This window comes from Coenobita brevimanus, chromosome 82 (assembly GCF_032717465.1).
Source record: "Coenobita brevimanus isolate Jiangsu-jjx chromosome 82, ASM3271746v2, whole genome shotgun sequence".
NCBI classification, from domain to species: domain Eukaryota; kingdom Metazoa; phylum Arthropoda; class Malacostraca; order Decapoda; family Coenobitidae; genus Coenobita; species Coenobita brevimanus.
In genome coordinates, this window is record NC_137035.1 from 8,249,258 (window position 1) to 8,272,447 (window position 23,190).

Genomic DNA, 23,190 nt, shown 5'->3' on the forward strand with positions numbered 1-23,190 from the left:
ATGACTAGAAAGGAAGCTAGAGATGAAGGCACACATAGATGGATAGAAACCGTAAGAGGGCAGTTTTGAAATTAAGATTTATGCCAGACTCTATTGAAAGCCTTTGAGATGTCAAGTGCAATGGCAAAGCTTTTGCCAAAGTCCCAAAAGGAGGATGACCAGGAGTCTGAAAGGTAGGTGAGATGATCGCCAGTGGAGCATCCCTGACAGAACCCACACTGATGATTAGAAAGAAGGTTGTAGTATAATTAAGACTGATTTGTACTAATCAAGGGTATCGTGAAAATATTGCAAATATTATACACATCTTAGATTCTTTATACTTCACATCACAAATATGCTTATGCTTACATATTCAGCACTATTTTCTGAGTAACAAGGGAAATTTAGTTATAGCCATCCAGGTAATTTTCTTTCTGGCCTGCTTACAAGTGGTTTTCTTTCATGTAACAGGTAGACATACACAAGCTATTTCCAATAATTGTTTCACCAGTAACCATAAACAGTGACGCTTTTTGCATTGCACATGTAGAACATATTATAAAACACATTTTACCACTTACTATATATAACTTATAATATCTACCATTTCATTTATGTATAAAAACCAACAAACTTGTGCATACCTGTATTCTGTCTATCTACAGTGCTCGTCAGAAGTATTCAGCGTTGCCCGCCGGGCGCGCAATACTTATGGCCCAAAAAGAATCACCCATTTTTGGGGGTAAGAATTGAGCCATAAGTTTGAGCTCCGAGCATGACGTCACGGTAGCCTGAGGCCTTCTGACGCGCTGGTTGGTTCCCGCCTCAGTCGCCCACGGGCTGCCTGAGAGAGAGGAACTCCGCCGAGTGTCCCTCTCAAATTGCGCCATTTTTTTACCGAGTGTCCCGCAGTGTTTTGGCCTTCAAAACTTTGTTATGGCACCTACCCGTGAACTATCGAGTGAAATCATATCCCAGATCATTGCTCTAAAGGAGGCAGGCCACCACACAAAGGAAATTAGTGAATTGGTTGGTGTGGCACGATCGACAGTGCGTCGTTGGTGTGCGCGGTTTTGGGAGGAAAACAGTGGCGAAGTTCCCACAAAGAAACCGAGGTGTGGTAGGCCTAGGAAAACTTCCCCAAGGTCTGTTAATGTTTTAAAACGTGCAGTGGAGTTTAATCCTTGTGTGAGTGCAAGGAAAATTAAGGAGAGGAACCCAGAAGTGTTTGGTGAGGTGTCAGTGAGAACAGTGTCTCGTAGGGTGCATGAGCTTGGTTACACAAGTCACAGGCCTGTGAAAAAGCCTCTTCTCTCTAGCAGCCAGAGAATTCGTAGGCTTGCCTTTGCTAATAAATATCTAAATTGGGGTGAGGAGCAATGGTTGTCAGTGTTGTGGTCTGATGAGGCAACATTTAGTGTTACCTGTAACAGAGGAGCATGCAAAGGTAGTGACCCACTTGACCCACGGTATGTAGAAAGCACAGTTAAACATCCTGATTCACTCATGGTATGGGGTTGTTTCTCAGGGAAGGGTTTGGGGAAGCTTGTTGTATGTCCCAAGAACCTCAGAGTGAATCAGGATGTTTACCTGGAGCTTCTGTGTGATCATTTACCAGACTCCTTCGAGCTAACAGGTGCACGAGTGTTTCAGCAGGACAGTGCACCTGCTCACAAGGCCAAATCGGTCACCAATTGACTTCGTGACTGCGAGGTATCATTCATGACAGACTGGCCAGGAAATAGCCCAGACCTCAACCCGATTGAAAACCTCTGGTACCTCGTAAAGAAGAGTCTCCAAGGGAAGGACGTGAGCTCTCTGCCTAAGCTGGAAGCCGCCATTCGTGACTCCTGGGACAAAATACCCCTCCAGCACCTCAGGAGCCTCGTCCTTTCATTTCCAAGATGTCTCAGGTCCGTGAAGAAACGTAAAGGCTACCCTACGAAGCACTAAAGGTAAATAAAATGCATTATTTATATGTTTTTTCAATGTTGAAAGGTTTGTTTCTCAGGAGGGACGCAGGGCGCCCCATACTTCTGACGAGCACTGTATCTATTGCCAGATGCCTCAATCCCGTTTGGGGTGGCCACAAACAAATCGCCTCCACGTCGTCCTGTCCCCCACCATTTCACTGCCCTGCTTCCAACTCACACCCCACTCTCTCATATACCTCTCCACCCCATCCCTCCATCTCATCCTCGGCCTCCCCCTCCCTCTTCCTCCCTCCACCTCATTCACATACACTCTCTTCGTCAGTCTTTCACCCTCCATCCTCTCCACATGACCAAACCACCTCAGTATGTTCCTCATAACACTTCCTATCACATCCACATCCACACCACAACGCTCCTTTATAACCTCATTTGTCAGCCTGTCTCTCCATGTGACTCCACAGGCTCCTCTTAAATAACTCATTTCCACTGCTCGCACTCTTGACTTGTGTCCTTCCAACAACGTCCAAGCTTCACTTCCATACGTTAGAGTTGGTATCACAATACTGTACTGTCATGTAGTAGCTTTTTCACTTCCATGCTCACTTCAAAGAACCAGCAACTTTTCTTCCCTGCTGTACCCTTTCAAGCACTTCACCCTCCAAACCTCCATCCTTACTCATCACACTACCCATGTACTTAAAAGTACTCACATTTTCCAATTCTTCACCATCCAACCTCGCTGTACATTCACTGACTTCATCTCTCTCGAAGACCATCACTTTACTCTTTCCTACATTCACTTTTAAATTCCGTTTCTTACACACTCTCCCAAACTCATCCACCAAGCCTTGCAGCTCCCTTTCGTCTTCACTCAACAACACAGTATCATCTGCAAACAACAGTACAGGGAGTTTCCAGACACTATCCTCTCTCACCAGGGCCACTCCAACATCCACTACCCTACCTTGTACCTCTTTTATTACCCCATCCATGAACAGATTGAACAACCATGGAGACATGACACATCCCTGTTTCAACCCAACCTCCAAAGAGAAAAATTCACTTAGTTCACCATCCACACGCACTGCAGCCTTAGCACCATCATACATACTCTTCACAGCATTCAACAACTTCCCATCTACTCCATATAGTCTTAATACTTTCCACAATCCTTGTCTATCCACCCTGTCATATGCTTTCTCCAAATCCATGAAAGCCGCATACAACTTCTTTCCCTTCTCTAGAAACTTTTCCACTAAAGTTCTAAGAATGAATATCTGATCTACACACCCTCTTCCCTTCCTATAGCCTCCCTGTTCTTCTCCAACTAATTCCTCTGTTCTTTCTCTAACTCTGTCAGTAAGTATCCTACCATACACTTTTCCTATTATACTAAGAAGACAAATCCCCCTATGATTACCACACACTTCTTTTTCCCCTTTTCCTATGTACAAGGGAATAATTATACCTGACTTCAAATCCTCTGGGACTCTAACGTCCTCCCAGGCCAATCTTCACATCTTCCACATCCATTCTACTACTATCTCTCCTCCCTGCTTCAGCATTTCATCACACACTCCATCAATTCCCGGGGCTTTCCCTGATTTAACTTTCTTCATTGCTTCCACAACTTCTATCCTACTGATTTCTTCCCGTCTTCTCACCTCCCACCTTCTCCCAGCCATTCCCCAGCCACTTATACTTGCATTACTTCCATCCTGTATGTTCAACAATTCCTTAAAGTGTTCTCTCCATCTGTTCACTTTTTCTCCCTTCTCCACTAGTAATCTACCATTTTTATCTTTCACTCCCCTGCTAACATCACTTCCACCCTCTCTTACTCTCTTCACCTCTTTCCAGAACATTTTCTTTCAGTCCCTCCACTTTACACTCAAATTCCTTCTAAATTCCTCATCCACTCTCTTCTTACTCTCTCTTACTAATCTTTTCACCTCTCTCTTTCTTTCTACATATAACTCTCTCTTCCGCCTCTCAACTTTTTCCACACCCCTATTTCTCATCCATTCATTGTATGCTTTCTTCTTTTGTGCCACAGCCTGTCTCACCTCTTCAGTCCACCACGCTGTTCCTTGCACCCCCCCCCACCCCCCCCGTCTTCTCTGCCTCCCACACACCACATCACATGCTGCACATATTTCTTCTGTAAGTATCCTGCACACACCTTCCATGTCCCCCATCTGCTCCAATTCATATTTGCCCAATCGTTCCTCCACTTCTATCTTATACTCTGCCTTTTTCTCATCCTCTTGTAACCTTTCCACTCTCCTTGCAACTACTCCTTCCTCTCATCTTTCCCCTCTTCTATTCCTCCATCTTACTTGTATCTTAATTCTGGCCACTACCAAGTAGTGGTCAGAAAGTCCACTCTCCCAACCTTTATAAGCTCTTGCATCCATTACACATCTTTGCATCCTTTCATCCACACACACATAATCAATCATTGCCTTCCTTTCATTCAGTTCATCACCCACCCTTCTCATCACTCGCCATGTATACCTGTGGATCATTTTATGCCTGAAGAGGGTATTGGCTATCACCAACCCCCTCCCAGCACAAATGTCCACTAATGCACTGCCATTCTCATCTACCGCAGCAGGCACACCCCACTCACCAACTATTCCATCCACCTTCACATTCCCTACTTTACCATTCATATCACCGATCAAAAACACTCTCTGATTCTTTCCAAACTTTTCCATGCACACTTCCATATTTGTCCAGAACTCTTCTCTCACTCTGCTAGCACGATCTTGCGTTGGCCTATTTACATTTTCCCACACACCTGCTCAGTAATCATGCTCAGAGTGATACTCCCAAAAACATTTAGGGTATGAGGGGACCTTTCACTTTGCACATTGGTAGGCTGTCTCTTTTCATGCTGGGGGACGGCGTTTGGTGGTGTTACAGACATGGCACCTCCTTTATGCCTGACGACCTGCTGTGGTACGACCAATCTCTACCAGCCTGGTCCACCAGAAATAGTCTGCAAAGTTTAGCTTGTACACTGTATGTGCTGTCTGCGTCCCCCGCCTAGCACCTGGCACCTTTGCAGTTGAATACTCTTCAAGGAGTTCGTGTGCAAGCTCTCTCAAACTCTTATAGAGAGAGAGGTTTCCTGACGAGCTCCTTGAACAGTATGAAACTGTTCAGGACAGCGATATCAATAAGGTGTAAAAATGCCTTCTTGTATCACTTGCAGGACCTCCTTATGCAATCAAGGTCACCGGTTTGCATGTCCAGTTTATCAACGAGCCGCATGTTAATATTATAATCGTTGACAGCATCAGGGTTCAACACAGGTTCCCTGGTCGTGTAGTTTGTTTTTCCCGTTTCTTCAAACAGACCCTTACGTACTGTTGACAACATGTTAGCTCGTCTCGTGTCATACCAGAGAAGAGCTAATATGTTGTCACATCTTGGTAATAATGTAAAAGTCCATTAATCCGAACACCAATAATCCAAAAATCCCAATAATCCGAATTTTTGAAGAAGGTTGCCAAAGACTCCAAAAGTAAAAAAAAATCAAAATTAAAAAATTCAAACTGGGTGCCAAATGCGCTGAAGTGCCAAGCGGTGTGGTCATGGATCAGGTAATGCATGGATTGGCAACTCCTCGTAAACAACCGACTGCTTTTGTATGGTTTTGGGACAATTTGCTATCGTCAGTTCGCTGTCACAACAGTAACAAGACAAGTCACCGTCAGGATGATTCCCCGTCGTTTATTTACTATCTATCTGTCTATTGCCAGATGCCATAATCCCGTAAGGGGTGGCCATTAGTCTTTGAGTTAATTGTTTTATGGGGAGGTGCACTAACCCTCTGCCAACCCATTTGCTGACACGTAGGGAACACGTATGGGTTGGTTATATGGTTGCCGCCCAGCGTTGTAAATGATTTCCTGGCATACAAGAAACCATTAGGCTTGTCACTCAATGTAAAGCTATCTGAGATGGAAAGAGGAGTAATAAAATGTGACAGGAATGATGGGAGAAATAAGAAGAGAAGAGGGCAGACACAGAAAAAGAGTGATAATGGTGAAGGTAGAAGTAAGCGGCACAAGTGAGTGGATGATGGTGAGAAATAGGAAGAGAGGGGACAGACAGAAAAAAGAGCAATAAAGGTGAAGGAAGAAGTAGGCAGCACTACATCAAGTGAGTGAATGATGGTCACCACCACATATCACTTTATTTAGCAAGTACACTAGTTTTTGAGTACTTGTACCTCATCAACGTCATTTTAAAATACACCCAGGATGTTGTAGTACCAATGGAAATTAATGAAGACAACAATGGGTGATGCTAGCATATAATTCAAAGTCAACTACAGTGAGGTAGAAACAAGTTAATTATTGTCAAAAAGTGCAACTTATAAATGATATCCAATGCCTGCACTATTGAATGAACAAAGACTGAAAATTGAGTTATGAAAGTATCAATTACTCAGTAATAGGTATATTTATAGATTGACGGGGAATTGTCCTGGTGGGGAATCGTCCATGTTTTGATGGCAAATTGTCTGACGGCGTACCGTAGGTTTAAGGAATTTTCCACAATAATACATATTAATTTTTTGTGCTTTTACAATACGTGCATTTTATTATTAACTCTGGACTTACTCTAATTGGATTTGCCTACCTGCAACTGCTGTTTTCAACATCACGCATTACTGGTGAGTTAAACAACCCATAACATCTCTTAATTTACCAATTACAGTTTCGTGTCTTCAGTAATACATTATTAAGTAAAAAAAATTGGTGTAGTATGTAAGGTCACGTTAATATGTGCCATATTGTATTATAAATGAATGAAAAGTGATGCATTCGGTAAAATTTAAGTTTAAACATGATTTTAAGTGTCTTAGCGGTCCCACCCAAAAATACGAAAAATCTGATAATCCGAATGATTCTCGGTCCTTCCATTTGGATTAATGGACTTTTACTGTACCAGAGAAAGGCTAACATGTTGTCACATCTTCCTGGGAATACAGAGAAATTCTTTCTGTTCCCAGACCGTTCCACAGGACCGAGTACCGTGTTCAAGCAAATACTTGGTCAATGCCAGGGTCACGTAATAATTATCGGTGTACAGAATGTGGTGCATGTTAAAATACCTTTCCATCAGCACTTTGACGACTGATGCCGAGAAACCGTGAGGATCGTCAGTAGGTATATCTGCATCAGTAGCCAAATAAACTGTCACATCGAGCACATATCCAGTTTTGCGGTTGCAAAGGACAAAGAATTTCAGCCCAAAGCGGTGATGCTTGGACAGCGCATACTGAATAAACGCCAACCTTCCCCAGAATAACACCAGCGACTCGTCAATTACCATTTTCTGAAACGGACGAAGAACCCTGGAAAATGGCTTCTCGAGCATTGTAATGGTGGGTCTAATTTTTCACAACCTGTTGTTTGGTACAGGCCCATAATTTCTATTGAAATGGAGGAGCCTTAGGATGGCCAGGTACCTGGCACAGGCTATATATTGTACTTACTGAAGACAGGTGTACGCACAAGTTCATCCGCCGACCAGTAGCCATGGAGCACATGTTTTCATACATGCGCCATCAACGTGGTAGAGGAGTAGACTGTAGCACCAGTCGAGCAGGGCAGTACTCCCGAGGTGGATGGAAAGCTGATGACAGGGAGTGCTGGAGCTCCCGTTTCATCAGCCCTCAGGACTAGTTCCTGACCATCCCCCTTTGCTGAACTTTTTCAGTGTCTCAGTTTACACAGAGAGTAGGCCAGCATGCTCTAACTGTCTTCACCAAACTACATGCACAGTACACACTACACTTCCTATTCAAAATTCACCAAAAATGGCGTCAATTCACCCAGCCTCGGAGTCCCCAGGGGGGGGAACCATAAATGCCCCCGCCATCTGCCCCTCTCCCGGTGACGACTCAAGGTGCCTGGAACCACTGTCTGACATTCTTCTTCTTCATTTCTGCAACATTCGTGGCCTTTCTTCTAACTTTCGCTCTGTTGAGTACCACCTCTCCTCCTTTAAACCTCACCTTCTTTTTCTAACGGAGACTCAGCTCTCTGAGGCAACTGACAGCAAACCCTTTTCTGTATCCTCCTACTTTCTCTATACTCATTTCAAAGCCAAAGGTGGCTGTTGTGTATACATACGCAATGACTTATCTTGCTCTCGTGTTCTTGAACTTGATTCTTCTGAATTCTCCACACTCTGGCTTCGGCTTTCCTGTCATTCTCTGACTAAATATATCTGTGCTGTTTACTTATCCCCTAATTCTACTGACTATCAAAAATTCTTCGACTATCTTACTTCTACGATGGAACACATTCTGTCCATTTCTCCTTTCTCTGAAATCTCCATTCTTGGAGATTTCAATGTTCACCACCACCTTTGGCTCTCCTCTCCTTTCACGGATCCACCTGGTGAACAAGCCTACATCTTTTCTATCCTTAACGACCTAGAGCAGCTTGTACAGCACCCTACCCGTATCCCTGACCGCCTTGGAGAGAGCTCCAACATACTTGACCTCTTCCTCACAACTAATCCTTCTGCTTACTCTGTTAATCTTTTCTCTCCGTTGGGCTCCTCCGATCACAACCTTATTACCTTAACCTGTCCTATCACTCCGGTACGGCCTGTGGACCCTCCAGGGAAACGTCGTCTGTGGCATTTTGGAGCCGCGGACTGGGAGGCCCTCATGCAGTACTTCTTTGATTTTCCCTGGAATGATTATTGCTTCCATGGCCGTGAGCCATCTGAGTGTGCCTTGCGCATTACGGAGGTTATTCTCTCGGGCATGGAAGCATACATTCCTTTCTCATATCCTTTGACTAATGCAAGAAAGCCTTGGTTTAATCACGCTTGTTCTAATGCTGTCCGCAACAAGGAGAAGGCCTACAAAAGGTACTGGAGCCAACCCACCCCTGAATCACATAATCTTTACGTTTCTGCCCGGAATCGTGCTAAGTCTGTTCTTCGCTCTACTGAAAATAATTTCATCCATACCAAATGCTCTGAACTCTCCAACTCGAATTCTTCCCGCTCCTTCTGACACCTTGCCAAAAATCTTTCTAACAACTTTACCTCATCATCCTTCCCTCCTCTTTTCTACTCTGATGGTTCTGTAGCTATTTCTTCTACTGATAAAGCAGATCTCTTCGCACAGACTTTCTCCTCCAATTCAACCTTAGACGATTCCGGTGCTGTTCCTCCATCACTTCCCCTCTCTGACTTCCTCATGGCTGACATTAAAATTTCTTCAGTTGATGTATTTTCTGCCATCACTGGCCTCAGTACTTACAAGGCATATGGGCCTGATGGGGTCCCTCCTGTTGTTCTCAAGAACTGTGCTTCTGTGCTTACACCCTGCCTAGGCAAACTATTTCGCCTTTGTCTGTCAACTTGTACCTTTCTTTCTTGCTGGAAGTTTGCTCTCATTCAGCCAGTCCCAAAGAAGGGTGACCACTCTCAACCCTCCAACTATCGTCCAATTGCTTTAACGTCCTGTATTTCAAAAGTTTTCGAGTCAATTCTTAATAGAAAAATTTTAAGGCATCTTTCCTATCACAACCTTCTTTCCGATCGTCAGTATGGGTTCCGTCAGGGACGCTCCACTGGCGATCTTCTCACCTACCTTTCAGACTCCTGGTCATCCTCCTTTCGGGACTTTGGCGAAAGCTTTGCCATTGCACTTGACATCTCAAAGGCTTTCGATCGAGTCAGGCATAAATCTTTAATTTCCAAACTGCCCTCCTACGGTTTCTATCCTTCTATCTGTGCCTTCATCGCTAGCTTCCTTTCTGGTCGTTCTATAGCCGCTGTTGTAGACGGCCATCGTTCTTCTCCTAGATCTATCAACAGTGGTGTTCCTCAGGGCTCTGTCCTATCACCAACTCTCTTCCTTTTATTCATCAATGATCTTCTAAGCTGTACATCTAACCCTATCCACTCATACGCTGATGACTCCACCCTTCACCTTTCCATTCAGTTCCCGCAACGCCCATCTCAACAGTTACTTCAAGAAACAAGGGATGAGGCTATGGCACACCTAATGTCTGACTTGGCTCATATCTCTGACTGAGGTAAAAATAATATGGTTGTCTTTAATGCATCTAAGACTCAGTTCTTACACCTATCAACCCGACAAAGTCTTCCACAGGTATACCCACTAATGTTTAATAATATTCAGCTTAATCCTGCATCATCCTTGAACATGCTTGGGGTTTCATTTACTCGGGACTTATCTTGGAAAGATTATATTACATCTCTTGTAAAATCTGCTTCCAAGAGATTGGGTGTGCTAAGCCGACTCCGCTCTTTCTTTACCCCTGCACAATTGTTGACTCTATACAGGGGTTTTATCCGCCCCTGTGTGGAGTACAACTCTCATGTGTGGGGAGGCTCCCCTTATACAGCTCTTCTCAATAGGGTGGAGTCAAAGGCTTTTCGTCTCATTAACTCTCCTCCTCTTACTGACTCCCTTCAACCTCTGTCTCTTCGCCGCACTGTTGCATCTTTATCTCTTTTCTATCGCTACTTTAATGGTCACTGCTCCTCTGAACTGTCTGCTTGCATTCCTCCACCTCTACGACGGGCGCGTAGCACCCGTCTGGCAGCAAACTCTCATCCCTTTTCTGTCCAACTCTCTAATGCAAGAGTTAACCGTTACTCCCAGTCTTTCATTTATGCAACAGGTCAGCTCTGGAACTGTCTCCCTCTGTCTGTATTTCCTGCTGCCTATGATCTCCAGTCTTTCAAACGTAGTGTGTCCAGGCATCTCAAAATGATCGGATCTTGAATTTGGCTCTCTATTGTATTTTGTTTTTCTCTTGGAGGGAACTGTTACTGCAGGCTCATGGCCTTTGGTTCCTTCTTCCTCGCATTAAAAAAAAAAAAAAAAAAAAAAAAGCGCTAACCACACAAACAACTCCCCAACCTCCACACGTTGCCAGTCCCTCATGTGCGTGCTTTTGCTGGCAACCACCTCCGGCCACCACACATTCATACCCTGGTTGAAAATAATTTCATCTACCAGGTATTGCAAGATCGTGGTTGTGAATATTGCTCTGAAAATGTTACTAATAGTCCAGGGCCTTGGGGGAAGCTCTTCATCCTGTACACCTGCACCATCCTCATCAAACACTAGCACAGAGGGCTCAAATCTTGCTCCTTCCTCCCAAACAAACATATCCACTCTACCCACACCTGGTAAAATGAGCCATTTGCCATGTGCAGCACATTTTTTCTGCATGCGTGCATGCCCCCCATGCATGGCCACATGCAATCCCATGGGCAGGAGGTGAGGGGGAAGGAGAGGGCGAGGTGTAGGAGGCGGGGGAGTATGGGAATGATGACTAACCTGACACGGGCCTTCCCTTGGGGAGACGCTTCCTGCTGAGTCACACCACGTGAGGCCCGTGTGGAAAATTCTACTCCCGGTTTTGGTGATTTTGCCCTTGAATTACTCGGCTGAGACGAAGGTGGACATTCGAGGGTGAGATGGTGGCGAGCAGGCGACAAGAGTGGCAGTGAGATGGCTCGTCAGCGTTTATTTCCCAGATGACTGCCAACTCCACACTCACCTACCTGGTGTGCTGGGTCATCTTCATCAACCTCCTCAGTGAGCTCGTCACTGTCAAAGGCCCTGCCATCCTTCTGTAGGAGTTTGAGAGCCTTTTCAGGCATCTGAGAGTGGGAAGGGGTTGGAGGGCAAGAGAGTTCACTCTCCGTGTGGTATCTTCTCTCCTTGGAAGAAATACTTTCTCTAAGTGTCCATGAGGGCATGGTGTCGTCCAAGGCACAACCAATGGCACTGTCACTGAGCCCTTTCCCTGGCACTAAGGGCAGAATTTTCGCAGAGGTCGATGATGCAATAAGCCCCACACGTGGTGGGACGGAATCGGACTGAGCCGCTCATCACTGGGGTACCTGGAGGACCTACCTACCCAATGGGTGTCATAAAAAATGATTGCGAGTTCAGAGGGTGGCGGGAAGATGCTTGCTGCTAATCCCATCAACCAGCGGCACTCCGCGCCCCGAATCATGAAAGCTATACACATCACCTGACGCATAGGGGTTAATACGGAGATGTATGATAATATAATTAGATCAATACCTGACAGATCATTTCATCATCATCATCTTAGTTTATGTTGGTTAACAAAGGGTAGGAGTGGGGGATGAGAGGGTAATAGAGGCGTGTGTTGGAACAGGAGCTCAGAGAGAAGGGTGGTGGAGGTGGGAGTGTGGATGGCTATGAAAAGTCACCATATCTTTCAACAGATGTGGTTTACTGTACTATACCTTCATGGAACACTATAATATAGGATGTAGGTATAATTAACACACAGTACAATGTAGGTCTTGTTTCACTTTCATGCCTTCCTCATATCCATACAATTACGGTATTTTCGGGCATATGAGGCGCACAAGCTTATAGGGCATATCCCAATTTTGGCAGGCCTAATCTGGGAAAAAGTTAAAAAATGCAGCTAACCCCAGACCCCCTTGCTGAATGTCTCACATAACCATTCATGTGCTGGTTTTAAAATTTTCATGTACAGGAATCATGAAAATTTAGACTGATAGGCAAAGTCAGTACTTACCTTAACACTACCAAATGTCACCACTGACCTCCACTATCACCATTATTGGCCATCGTTAATAACTCTAACCACTATGAATCAGCAACCCTAAAATTATCAATCATCACCATTAATATTATCAACCTTCACTGCTGACACTACCAACTACCACCATTAATACAAAGCTATCATCACAGCTTAAGCAGCATACACCATCACCTGATCGCTTGTAAACAAACATGGCGGTGCAAGTTGTGGAGTCGTCAGAACTTAGAGTAACGAAAAAATACTGCTGAATATTTAGTTTATTAAGCAGTCATAGTGACTGAAATATGTTTGTTTAAATGTCTGTATTTTTTATTGTTATTTTTCCTCAAACTTGTGAGGATTACAATACATCTTTTATTATAATGAACTGCCAGTAAACACAATCAACACAGAACAATAAAGATCATATTTATAGTATGAGCAGATATTTTATTTTATTTTGTTTTCTTTTTATTTTATTGTGACTATAACCCAGTGAGTTGTTATTAAAATTTATAAAACATGAGGAAATATGAAAAGATTTTCACTCTCATCTTTAATGTCAGGACCAACTGCCTAGCCCCGGGCTCCTACGCTCCTCATGGGGCAACGTAGGATTGGATGATGGATGGATGGATGGATGTAAACTAAAAACAGTGCACAGCTGATGTGGACACAGGTTTGCTTATACAGTAATCCCTGTACTATCCGGACGCCCACTTTCCGGACATCCCCACTTACCGGACATTGTGGGCCTGGACCTTCGGAACCCAGAAATGGCCAAAAAAAGAAAAAAATCCCCCCCAAATCCGAATTTTTTCCCATCCATAATTTGAAATTGCTGCGCGGCGTCGAACAGCAGTTACACCACAGACCCTCCCCCCCTCCTTCCTCCCCCCTCCCCTGTCAGGGTTGCCATTTGGTATTTTTCATTACCAAATGTGGGCCAATTTGGTCATGAAAAATTTGTTTGGTAATGAATCAGAGTAATGCATTTCCAAACGGATTTTTCACATGTATGAGGATACACAGGATGGAGATGGTGGATTGTTTGCTCTCTCTGATTAATCTGCTAACATACATAGCGTGAAAATAACCAACATGCTGTTAATTATACAAAGAGTGATTACATGTATTTCCACTTGTATATATAATTAGTGAAGAATAAATGCTAGCATTATGAATTTGGTAATGAAAAGTTAAATTTGGTAATGAAAATTGAGGAGTTTGGCAATTTGGCCGTTGCGATCTGGCAACTCTGTTTCCCCCTCACACACCAACACCGAAACAGTTATTGCCTAACTTCGATCGTGAGTGGTAGCGTTTTGTAATGGGAGCCACACGTGCTCATTTTTTTTGTGAATAAACAGTGAATAAACTGCAATACCTCGCCACTAGACCACACGGGAATTTACAATGTTGTGCGTTGTTAAGAAATTAGAATTTAGAGTGCAAAGGATTAACTGTGGAGTGCAAATGGCAGTTGGAAGTGCCCTGGTGCAGTTAACAATGTGCAGTGTTAAACAGTTATAACTGTAAGTGCAGCACAACAGTGGATTACTGTATGTGCTTCAAGAGCATTTTCACCACTGCCAAAACCTTACAAAAGGCAGCCACAAACATGCTGTAATTACCCTGGATGAGGTACAGTCACTTCTAATTCCTCATTCTTTGGTTCCTATTCATTTATTTCATGCTTTATGTCCATTATTGGTGTGAATAGGGTCTTAAATAGGTTTAAATATGTGCTATGCATGTCCGGTAGGGAGTTATTTAGGTGGCTTTCAAAATTAGGCTGGGTTAGGGTTCATAAGTACCAGTCCAGGAGCCAGGGACTTGTTGTAAGTACCCAGAATGTTTAATATTGTATAAACTCACCTCTCAAACCTCATTTTGTGGTTCTTTTGCATTTATTTCTGTCTTTTGTCCCTTATTGGTGTGATTTGGGTCTTAAATAGATGCTATGCATGTCCAGAGGGAGTTGTATAGGTGCTTTGCTGAGTTAGGGTCCATAAATACAAGTCCAGGAGGCTAGGGCCCACTATCCAGACAGGACCACTTTCTGGGCATGTCTTTGGCTCTATTACATTGGATAGTGGAGGGATTACTGTAATGTACTGAATAACTATATTTGTAATTTATTACTATAAATACACGTGTATAACTATATTTGTAATTTATAATATTTAGTTGCTAATCATTCTAAAGAAATTTGGGAAGCACTTTTGTAAGGATGGTATTTGGAGTTCATTTACGGTACCAGTAGGCCTACTGCAGCACTGAAACTACCACTTGCCAGTAGCCCAAGCCTACCCAAAGCCTGACCTTGAGCATATAAGGTGCAGGGTGATTTTCTGGGACATTTTTTTGGAAAAAAAAGTGTGCCTTTTCTGCCCTAAAATACGGTATGTTGTGGATAACAGAGCAATATTACACATTAAATGCCTTTACATACTTACCCCTACTGGTTCTGGATGTCTGTAAAAACAATATTGACACATTGTAACATCACCAGCTTAGGCTGTTCTACATCTATCCAACAACGTTTACATTGGGGTTCGGGTATGGGTGGTGTGTGTGGGGTGTTCAATTGCCCAGTCGTCACTGGCAGCGACTCCAGCTACAAGGGGGGAAGAAATTAGTGCTTTCGGATGTATACCTGTATATAAAGGAGGTGTTAGTTTGGCCATGGAGAGTGAGAGATTGACTTGGAGAGTGAATATTCAAGAAGTGGAGAGAGGGAGAGACTGAGGATAAGATAGGTGGATGGGATAGAGAGGTACAATATATGAGTGAAATTATTTTACCCTGTGAAGCCCCCCCCCCCCCTTTTTTTTTTTTCTTTTTTTTCCTTTTTTTTAATATATATATATATATACAGAAGATGAACAGAAGGAAAAAAATTCATACACTTGATTGTAGGTGTCCTCCATTCACAAAAAAAATCTGTAACAGGCAGACTTTAATTGCTGCTGGTTGAAGTTTGCTGGCAAACCATTCTGGGGAAGTGAGTTCCTAAGAGATGCAGTTCAGAGAATAAAAGAATTGTGATATGCAGAAGTTCTTCAATATCACAGTGTGACAGTTCAATCATGAGTGCTACCAGATACCCATGTAGCATGGGGGAAGGTGTGAAGAGGTGGCATAATGAATGGAACTTCATCTGAGCATTTCCTATAAAAGTCTGTTCTTCTGTATCTATTGCCAGATGCCTTAATCCTGTAAGGGGTGGCCACAATCATATCACCTCCATATCACCCTGTCCCCAGCCATTTCATTGCCCTGCTCCCAGCTTACACCCCCCTTTCTCATATACCTCTCCATTCCATCTTTCCATCACATCTGTGGCCTCCCCCTCCCTCTTCCCCCCTCCTCCTCACTCAATACTCTCCTTGTCAGTCTCACTCTCCATCCTGTCCACATGACCAAACCACCTCAGTGTGTTTCTCCTAACGCTTCCTATCACATCCACATCCACACTGCAACACTCCTTCACTTCCTTATTTGTCAGTCTGTCTCTCCATGTGACTCCACAGGCTCCTCTCAAATAACTCATTTCCACTTCTCTCACTCTTGACTTCTGTCCTTCCAGCAAGGTCCAAGCTTCACTTCCATATGTTAGCGTTGGTAACACAATACTGTCATGTAGTAACTTTTTCACATACATGCTCACTTCCCTGTTTCTTATCACTGCTTTCAAGGAACCAGCAACCTTTAGTCTCTGTTGTACCCTTTCAAGCACCTCACCCTCTATACTTTTTTCCTTACTCATCACACAACCCAAATACTTAAACGCACTCACATTTTCCATTTCCTCCTCATCCAACCTCAGTGTACACTCACTGCCTTCACTTCTCTCGAAGACCATAACTTTACTCTTCCCTACATTCACCTGTAGATTATGTTTCTTACACACTTTCCCAGACTTTTCCACCAAGCCTTGCAGCTCCCCTGTCTTCACTTCACAACACAGTATCATCTGCAAACAACAGTACAGGGAGTTTCCAAACACTGCCCTCTCATACTAGGGCTGCTCCAACTGTCCTATCTTGTATCTCATTTATAACCCCATCCATATACAGACCAAACAGCCATGGAGACTTGACATATCCCTGTTTCAGTCCAACCTTCAAATAGAAAAATTCACTCATTTCACCATCCACACACACTGCAGCCCTAGCACCTTCATACATGCTCTTCACAGCATTCAGCAACTTCCATCTGCTCCATATATTCATAATACTTTCCACAATCCTTGTCTATCCACCATGTCATATGCTTTCTCCAAATCCATGAAGGCCACCTTACAACTTCTTTCTCTTCCTTAGAAACTTTTCCACTAAAGATCTAAGAATGAATATCTGATGTACACAACCTCTTCCCTTCCTAAAACCTCCCTGTTCTTCCCTGTTATTTCCCTAACTCTGTCAATAAGTATCCCACTGTATACTTTTCCTGTTACACTAAGAGAACAAATGCCCCTATGATTACCAGGTATTTCTTTTTCCACTTTTCCTTTGTAAAGGGGAAGAATTATACCTGACTTCCAATCCTCTTGGACTCTACCTTCCTCCAAGGCCAATCTGCAAATCTTCCATATCCATTCTACTACTATCTCTCCCCCATGCTTCAGCATTTCACCACATACTCCATCAATTCCTGGGGCTTTCCCCATTTTAACACTCTTTATTGCTTCCACAACTTCCATCCTACTGATATCTTCCTCTCTTCTCACATCCCTCTGTCTCCTATCCATGCCTCATCCACTTACACTTTCATTACTTTCATTCACTATGTTCAACAGTTCCATAAAGTGTTCTCTCCATCTGCTCACTTTTTCTCCCTTCTCCACTAGTAATCTACTGTTGTTATCTTTCACTCCCCAGCTGGCACCCTGTCTAAGTCTCTTTACCTCTTTCCAGAACATTTTCATACATTTCCTCCAGTTTACACTCAAATTCCTTCTAAATTCCTCATCCACTCTCTTCTTACTCTCTCTTACTAATCTTTTCACCTCTCTCTTGCTCTCTACATATAACTCTAATTTCTCTCAACTTCTTCCATGCCCCTGTTTCTCATCCACTCACTATGTGCTTTCTTCTTCTGTGCCTCAGCCTTCCACCATGCTGTTCCCTGCACCCCCTTTCATCTTCGCTTCACTGCACACACCACCTCACATGCTGCACAGATTTCTTCTGTGAATATCTTGCATACACCTTCCATGTCCCCCATCTGCTCCAATCCATATTTACCTAATTGCCCCTCCACATCCCTCCTATTTTCTGCCATTTTTCCATCCTCTTGTAACCTTTCCACACTCCTTGTATGAACTACTTCCTCCTGTCCATCCCTTCTTCTATTTCTCCATTTCATTTGGACTTTGACCACCACCAAGTGGTGGTCTAAAAGTCCACTCCCCCAACTTCTGTATGCTCTTATATCCATTACACACCTCATCCTGTCATCCACACCCAAATAATCATCCCTGAAATAATGCAAAGGAAGCAATATTCTTTCTTACTTGTAGGGTTGGCACTTCATTTGTAATTGAAGGGTTATTAATAATTCTTACAGATTTGCTCTGAATTTTGTCCTTTTTTTTTTTTTTTAGTGTCAACAAGCTTTTTGGTGGAGGGTTAGTGCTTCTCCCTATAAAACAAGTAACTCAAAGTCAAATGGCCACCTCTTACAGGATTATGGCGTCTGGCAGTAAACAGGTAGTTTTAATGCAACCTCTCCATATCCACTCCACAAGATGATAGTTTTAGTGCAACCTCTCTACATCCACTCCACAAGGGTGAGTAATATTGCAGCAGAGAGTGCACATGACACTTGTAAATTATAGCGAACTGCTCGTCAGTGAAGAACTTATGGATTCTGTACAATAATCCAAGTTTCTTTGAAGTAATTAATGCAAGTGCTGTAATAAGAGAGGTCAGGCTGAGGGTATTATTCAGTGAAACATTGAGCATTTTTTAGAGATAGGAATACTAGTAGCATTGAAGATAATATAGGAATTGGGCAACATCCGTCTATAGTCAGCCCCTGCTATTGGCGGGTTTGCATATTCGCGGATATTTCTGGAAAATTGTTTTAAAAATTCACAGGAAGATATTTCCTGCTTCTCCCAGAGCATCAGCTGTTCATAGTGGTTCGTAAGATTTTTTGTTCAGCTAGAGCTCATCCTGCAGTGCAGTACAGAATATTCAGGATTCATCATCCGTCATGAACTGCATGGCAAACTCATTGTCATCATCTCATGTGTGAGTACAATGCTCTGCACCCAGAAAGGCTTGTGTATCATCCTGTAATGTCTTTTTATGAAGTATTAATATGCCATAAATTGCATTTACGTGTCTCATAATGGATCTGTAGGTAATGGGGTAAAACCTATGATTTTTGCAGACAGTGCGGATTCGCAGATTTTACCAGTTTGTGGGGGGTTCCAGTACCTAACCCCTGCGAATAGTGGGGGATGACTGTAGTAGTACAGTAAACTCTCAATTATTTTGCGTAATTCAGCCAAGCCCTGTGCCGAGTAAAGTGAAACGCCGAATATTGCATAGTTCCCCTCATTGGTTCAACATTTGGCATTGAGCCAGATAGAGTAGATGCTTGATTTAATGAACTAATTCAGCCATCCCCTCTTCTGTCATCTCAAATTTTCAGCTAAATTGAGTTCCATAACCAAGGCTCAATATAAAGGAAAATTTTCCTGTATTTTGAGCCATTTTCCGCTAATTCCTTGAAGGCAACCCAAACCTAGCAAACTGTGCTAACTCTCAGTGCAACACACAGCAGTTTGAACCCATGATCAGTACCCCCAGAAATGCATTATTGTGTACAGAATTTCCCTAATGGAATTATGTTTGATTTAATGGACATTCTCTGTTAGACGGGGCAAAAATACTGGGAAAAAATAATTTGATTATGTCAGGCTACTGCTACATCAGTGTTTGTTAACCTGTACCATACCAGGCATTTTTGCAATTTTATACCCACCCAATCCCAGACCAAAAATGGGAAAAAATTTTATTGCATAAAACAATCCAAAAGGACATATAAATCAAGGAAAAGCAAAAAAAAAAATACTCCTTATAGGAGAAATAAGTGCAGGATGGCCATCCATCGTGTTTCTAGCCCAGTTTCGCAAGCCATGAGCTATGTTTTCCCACCCAGCTGGGCGGGATTAAAAAGAACGGGGGGGGGGGAGAATGGGGGAATCCCCATTCTCAATATCCTTGTCCACTGGCTTATATTCCTCCCCAGAAGAGTCATCCAGGTCTTCCTCTTCTATAGAATCACTAAATGAAGGGACAGAGGGTCCATGTGACAGTTTCAACCACCTTCTGCAACCCAATGAGACGGAAAAATGACATGACTCCTGCGCCATTCTAACACTGTGACGGACAGTGTCACACTGATGTTAACCAGCCATGCAGAACCAAACTCAGTGCTACAAGTGCTTGTGCACAGTGTTGCCAATACATTAAGCTACTCTTTAGCAAAAAATTAGCTAGATTGAAGCAGTTAGAGACGAGCTACAATGCTCGAATTTTGCTGTTGGCACTGTCATGTTGCTGGGATTACTTGAGACAATTTGTACTGTTAGCACCATGCTGATGGCGGGATTGTACGGGTTAAATCGAGCATCTACTGTATTGTGTTACTATCCTTCTTGATCCGACCCTTACTCCTAAAATTTTTCCCATGAGTAAAGATGAAAACAAATCATAAAATATAATATAGTAATGATACAGTTCAGTAATATAGTAATACAGCGTGAGTTGGCTGCCGCTTATGAGTTTCGGCGTTGGGTATTGCATGGAACCGCTGGTTATATCCCATTTCGGGATTAAATTATATATTGCATAATCATGCTGGATATTGCTTTAACCCTTTGTTGTGTATGGGTGCGGTGCAAATTTCAAGCACTCATTTCCATTTGACGAGAACAAAACACTACTTGCGTCCCCATGTTTTCCTCCGCTGCACTCAACCCACTCCACATCCAGCGATTCCCCACTGTCCCTGTCATTGTGCTACAGGCCTTGCTCAAGCGTAAGATAATTTCCTTTTGAGCTCCATAAAATTGGCCCTTATTGATCTACAGTAAATCTTTATACACCAAAATTTAGCCAAATAAATTCCCTATAACTTTTTCTCAGTAACATTTACCATAAAAATTATATTACTGTTTGAAGAAACTGATAAGTCTGATTTAAAAAAAAAAAAATTAAGGCATAATTGACATTCAGCTGATCCTTTTTACAACACCATAAACAAGTACATTTATTCAGGATTACGGCAGAAAATAATTACTCTTATCGAAGCATAAATAAGGGCAGGAGGATGAATTGTTTATGAACTATCATGTGAGTGAGAATAGTGTGGTGATGGGTGTCTCTCACTGAGTGGCCTTGGGTGCCCAGGACTGTGTCTCAGGTACAGTACTTGCTCATGGTTGGACGCAGCCTGTGTCAATTGCTAACTAGAGGATTAATAGAGCTGAGATAGAAGTGCTGGATATTGCATTGGGCCATATATTGCAACGGCGGATAATTGAGAGTTTACTGTAAATTGTTTATATGTGGTTTTCCAAGCATTAAATAAGACAGTGTTATTTTGTCTCCATTCAGTGATCTTAGATGATGTCTTAATTTATGGAGAATGCTGTACTAAGTTGTGAGTCACATATATTAAACTTTATGAAAGGGTGTTTAAGTGTGAAGGAACTTTGAAGTGCTGAGTCATCTGCATTTTAGTGAATGGGTTTATAGGTTATGGATAAGAGATCATTAATATGAATTAAGAATAGGGTTGGAGCCAGGACTGATCATTGTGGCTTGCCTGCATTAATCGAGTGGAAATTGAAACATATATCATCTACTTGTATCTTTCTGTCACTGAGATATGAGGAAATCAGTGGAATGAGATATGAGGAAATCAGTGGAACAAAAGATGATTGACCATAGCAAGGGAAAATGTGCCACGCTCTGTTAGAAGCTCTAGAAATATCAAGGATTACTGCATAGGCTTCTCCATGTTAGTCTGTTGAATAGGAGAGAGCTTGATCAGGAGGGTGTGTATAAGACTAATGAGGTGGAGGTGGAGAGGGAGGGGGGGCCAGATCATAGATGACATGGAAGGATGGGCAGAAAGGTATGTGAATGAAAGTAGTGTAGGATGAAGAGAGGACAAGGCATATTAAGGTTTTTGGCTGTTGATAAATATTTGTTGTTTGTGTTCTCATGCTCATCTGAACATGAACCCAGTGAACTGCAGACTGAAGTTGCACTTCTGTGGTCCACCATCTTCTTTGGGGAATAGAGAGGGAGTTTTGTTTCTATAACTGGACAGTGGAGCCATCCAGTTACGTCTGTCCCACCACATCAAGATCTTCTTCTCCTGCACCTATAAATAGATATATTATAACATAACCTCATGAGAATTTTTTTTTTTTTTTTAATGCAACTTAAGCTAATAAGTAATATCTCCTTCTCCCCACAGGTCAAATCTTGCCTGAGTCAAGAGAAATACAGTGCATTCTCAGCAGCAGTAAAGAGTTATAAGAGGGACCAAGACTATGATGCTGTGCTAGATGTGTTGAAGCATGTTTTTACCCACAACCCACAACATCAACGCCTCTTTAGAAGTGAGTCAGTGGTTCATGTTCAGGTTGGCGTAGGAGGCTTCACAGTGACTGGCTTAACCTACAACCTGTACATGTTAATATACTCTCATACAGTACATACAACTACTCCTCAGCTTACATAATTAATTGGTTCCTATAGCCCTTATGTAAGTCAGATTTTTACATAAGTCTGTATTTACTCTTGGAGTTTCCACAGTGGAGGGAGTCAGACCAAACATACATGTCACATCACTCATTCTCTCTCCTCTCTCCCTTCTTAATGATGTCAACTTTTATTTCCATCGTTATAGTGTGTCATTTTTTGCTGCTGCTCTCGCCACCATCACCACTCTTCCATTTTTGAGACATGCTGAGGGTCAAAATAATGAAAAACACTATCATGTGCCTTCTGCTACAACAAAACTGCATGTGTACTGGCAAAACAAACTGAGAGGCAGGAATAGCAAAGATGCCACCTGGTGCATGGCTAACCAAATAGGACTTAGCATGCATTTTAAATAAGTAGAATTCCTGTTTTTATGTTTTTATCTGGAAATTAGTTTTTCCATATCCGACGCAGCCCTATTGCATAACGAGGCTGCATTGTACTCCTCTACATAAGTAGAGGAGTACAGTGCAGCCTCATTATGCAATAGGGTTGTGTCAATTGAAGATCTGTTGCATAACAAATTACTGCAAAACAAGGTCAGTATAACTGATTCAGTGGGGTTAAGGAGGGTGGCCTTGACCACGAATCCAAAAATGCCCCCCCCCCCACACACACACACAAAAAAAAAAAAACTCTGCCACCCGCTGGTAGTTTGTCCTATGCAGGTATAAGTCATCACCAAGTGTCCCCAGCCCCCCAGGATGGAGAACAGTTGGAGGGATGGATGACCAAATCACAAGGAAGGTACGGCATCACATTACCAAATATCACACACTGTACAATTAATTAAGTATTTGTCCTGTTATTTGATGACAGCAGTGATGTTTCAGTGGTCTGTCACACACCAGATAAAATGAA

General features: G+C 42.8%; 1 protein-coding gene across 1 annotated transcript in view; it reads left to right on the forward strand.

Annotated features, from left to right (window-relative positions):
- Positions 1-23,190, forward strand: part of LOC145409678 (uncharacterized) — a 631,921-nt gene that overhangs the window by 605,503 nt on the left and 3,228 nt on the right. The window contains exon 30 of the mRNA XM_080280029.1: positions 22,040-22,184. Within this exon, the coding sequence (XP_080136155.1) occupies positions 22,040-22,184 (145 nt within the window). The remainder of the gene's footprint in view (positions 1-22,039; positions 22,185-23,190) is intronic.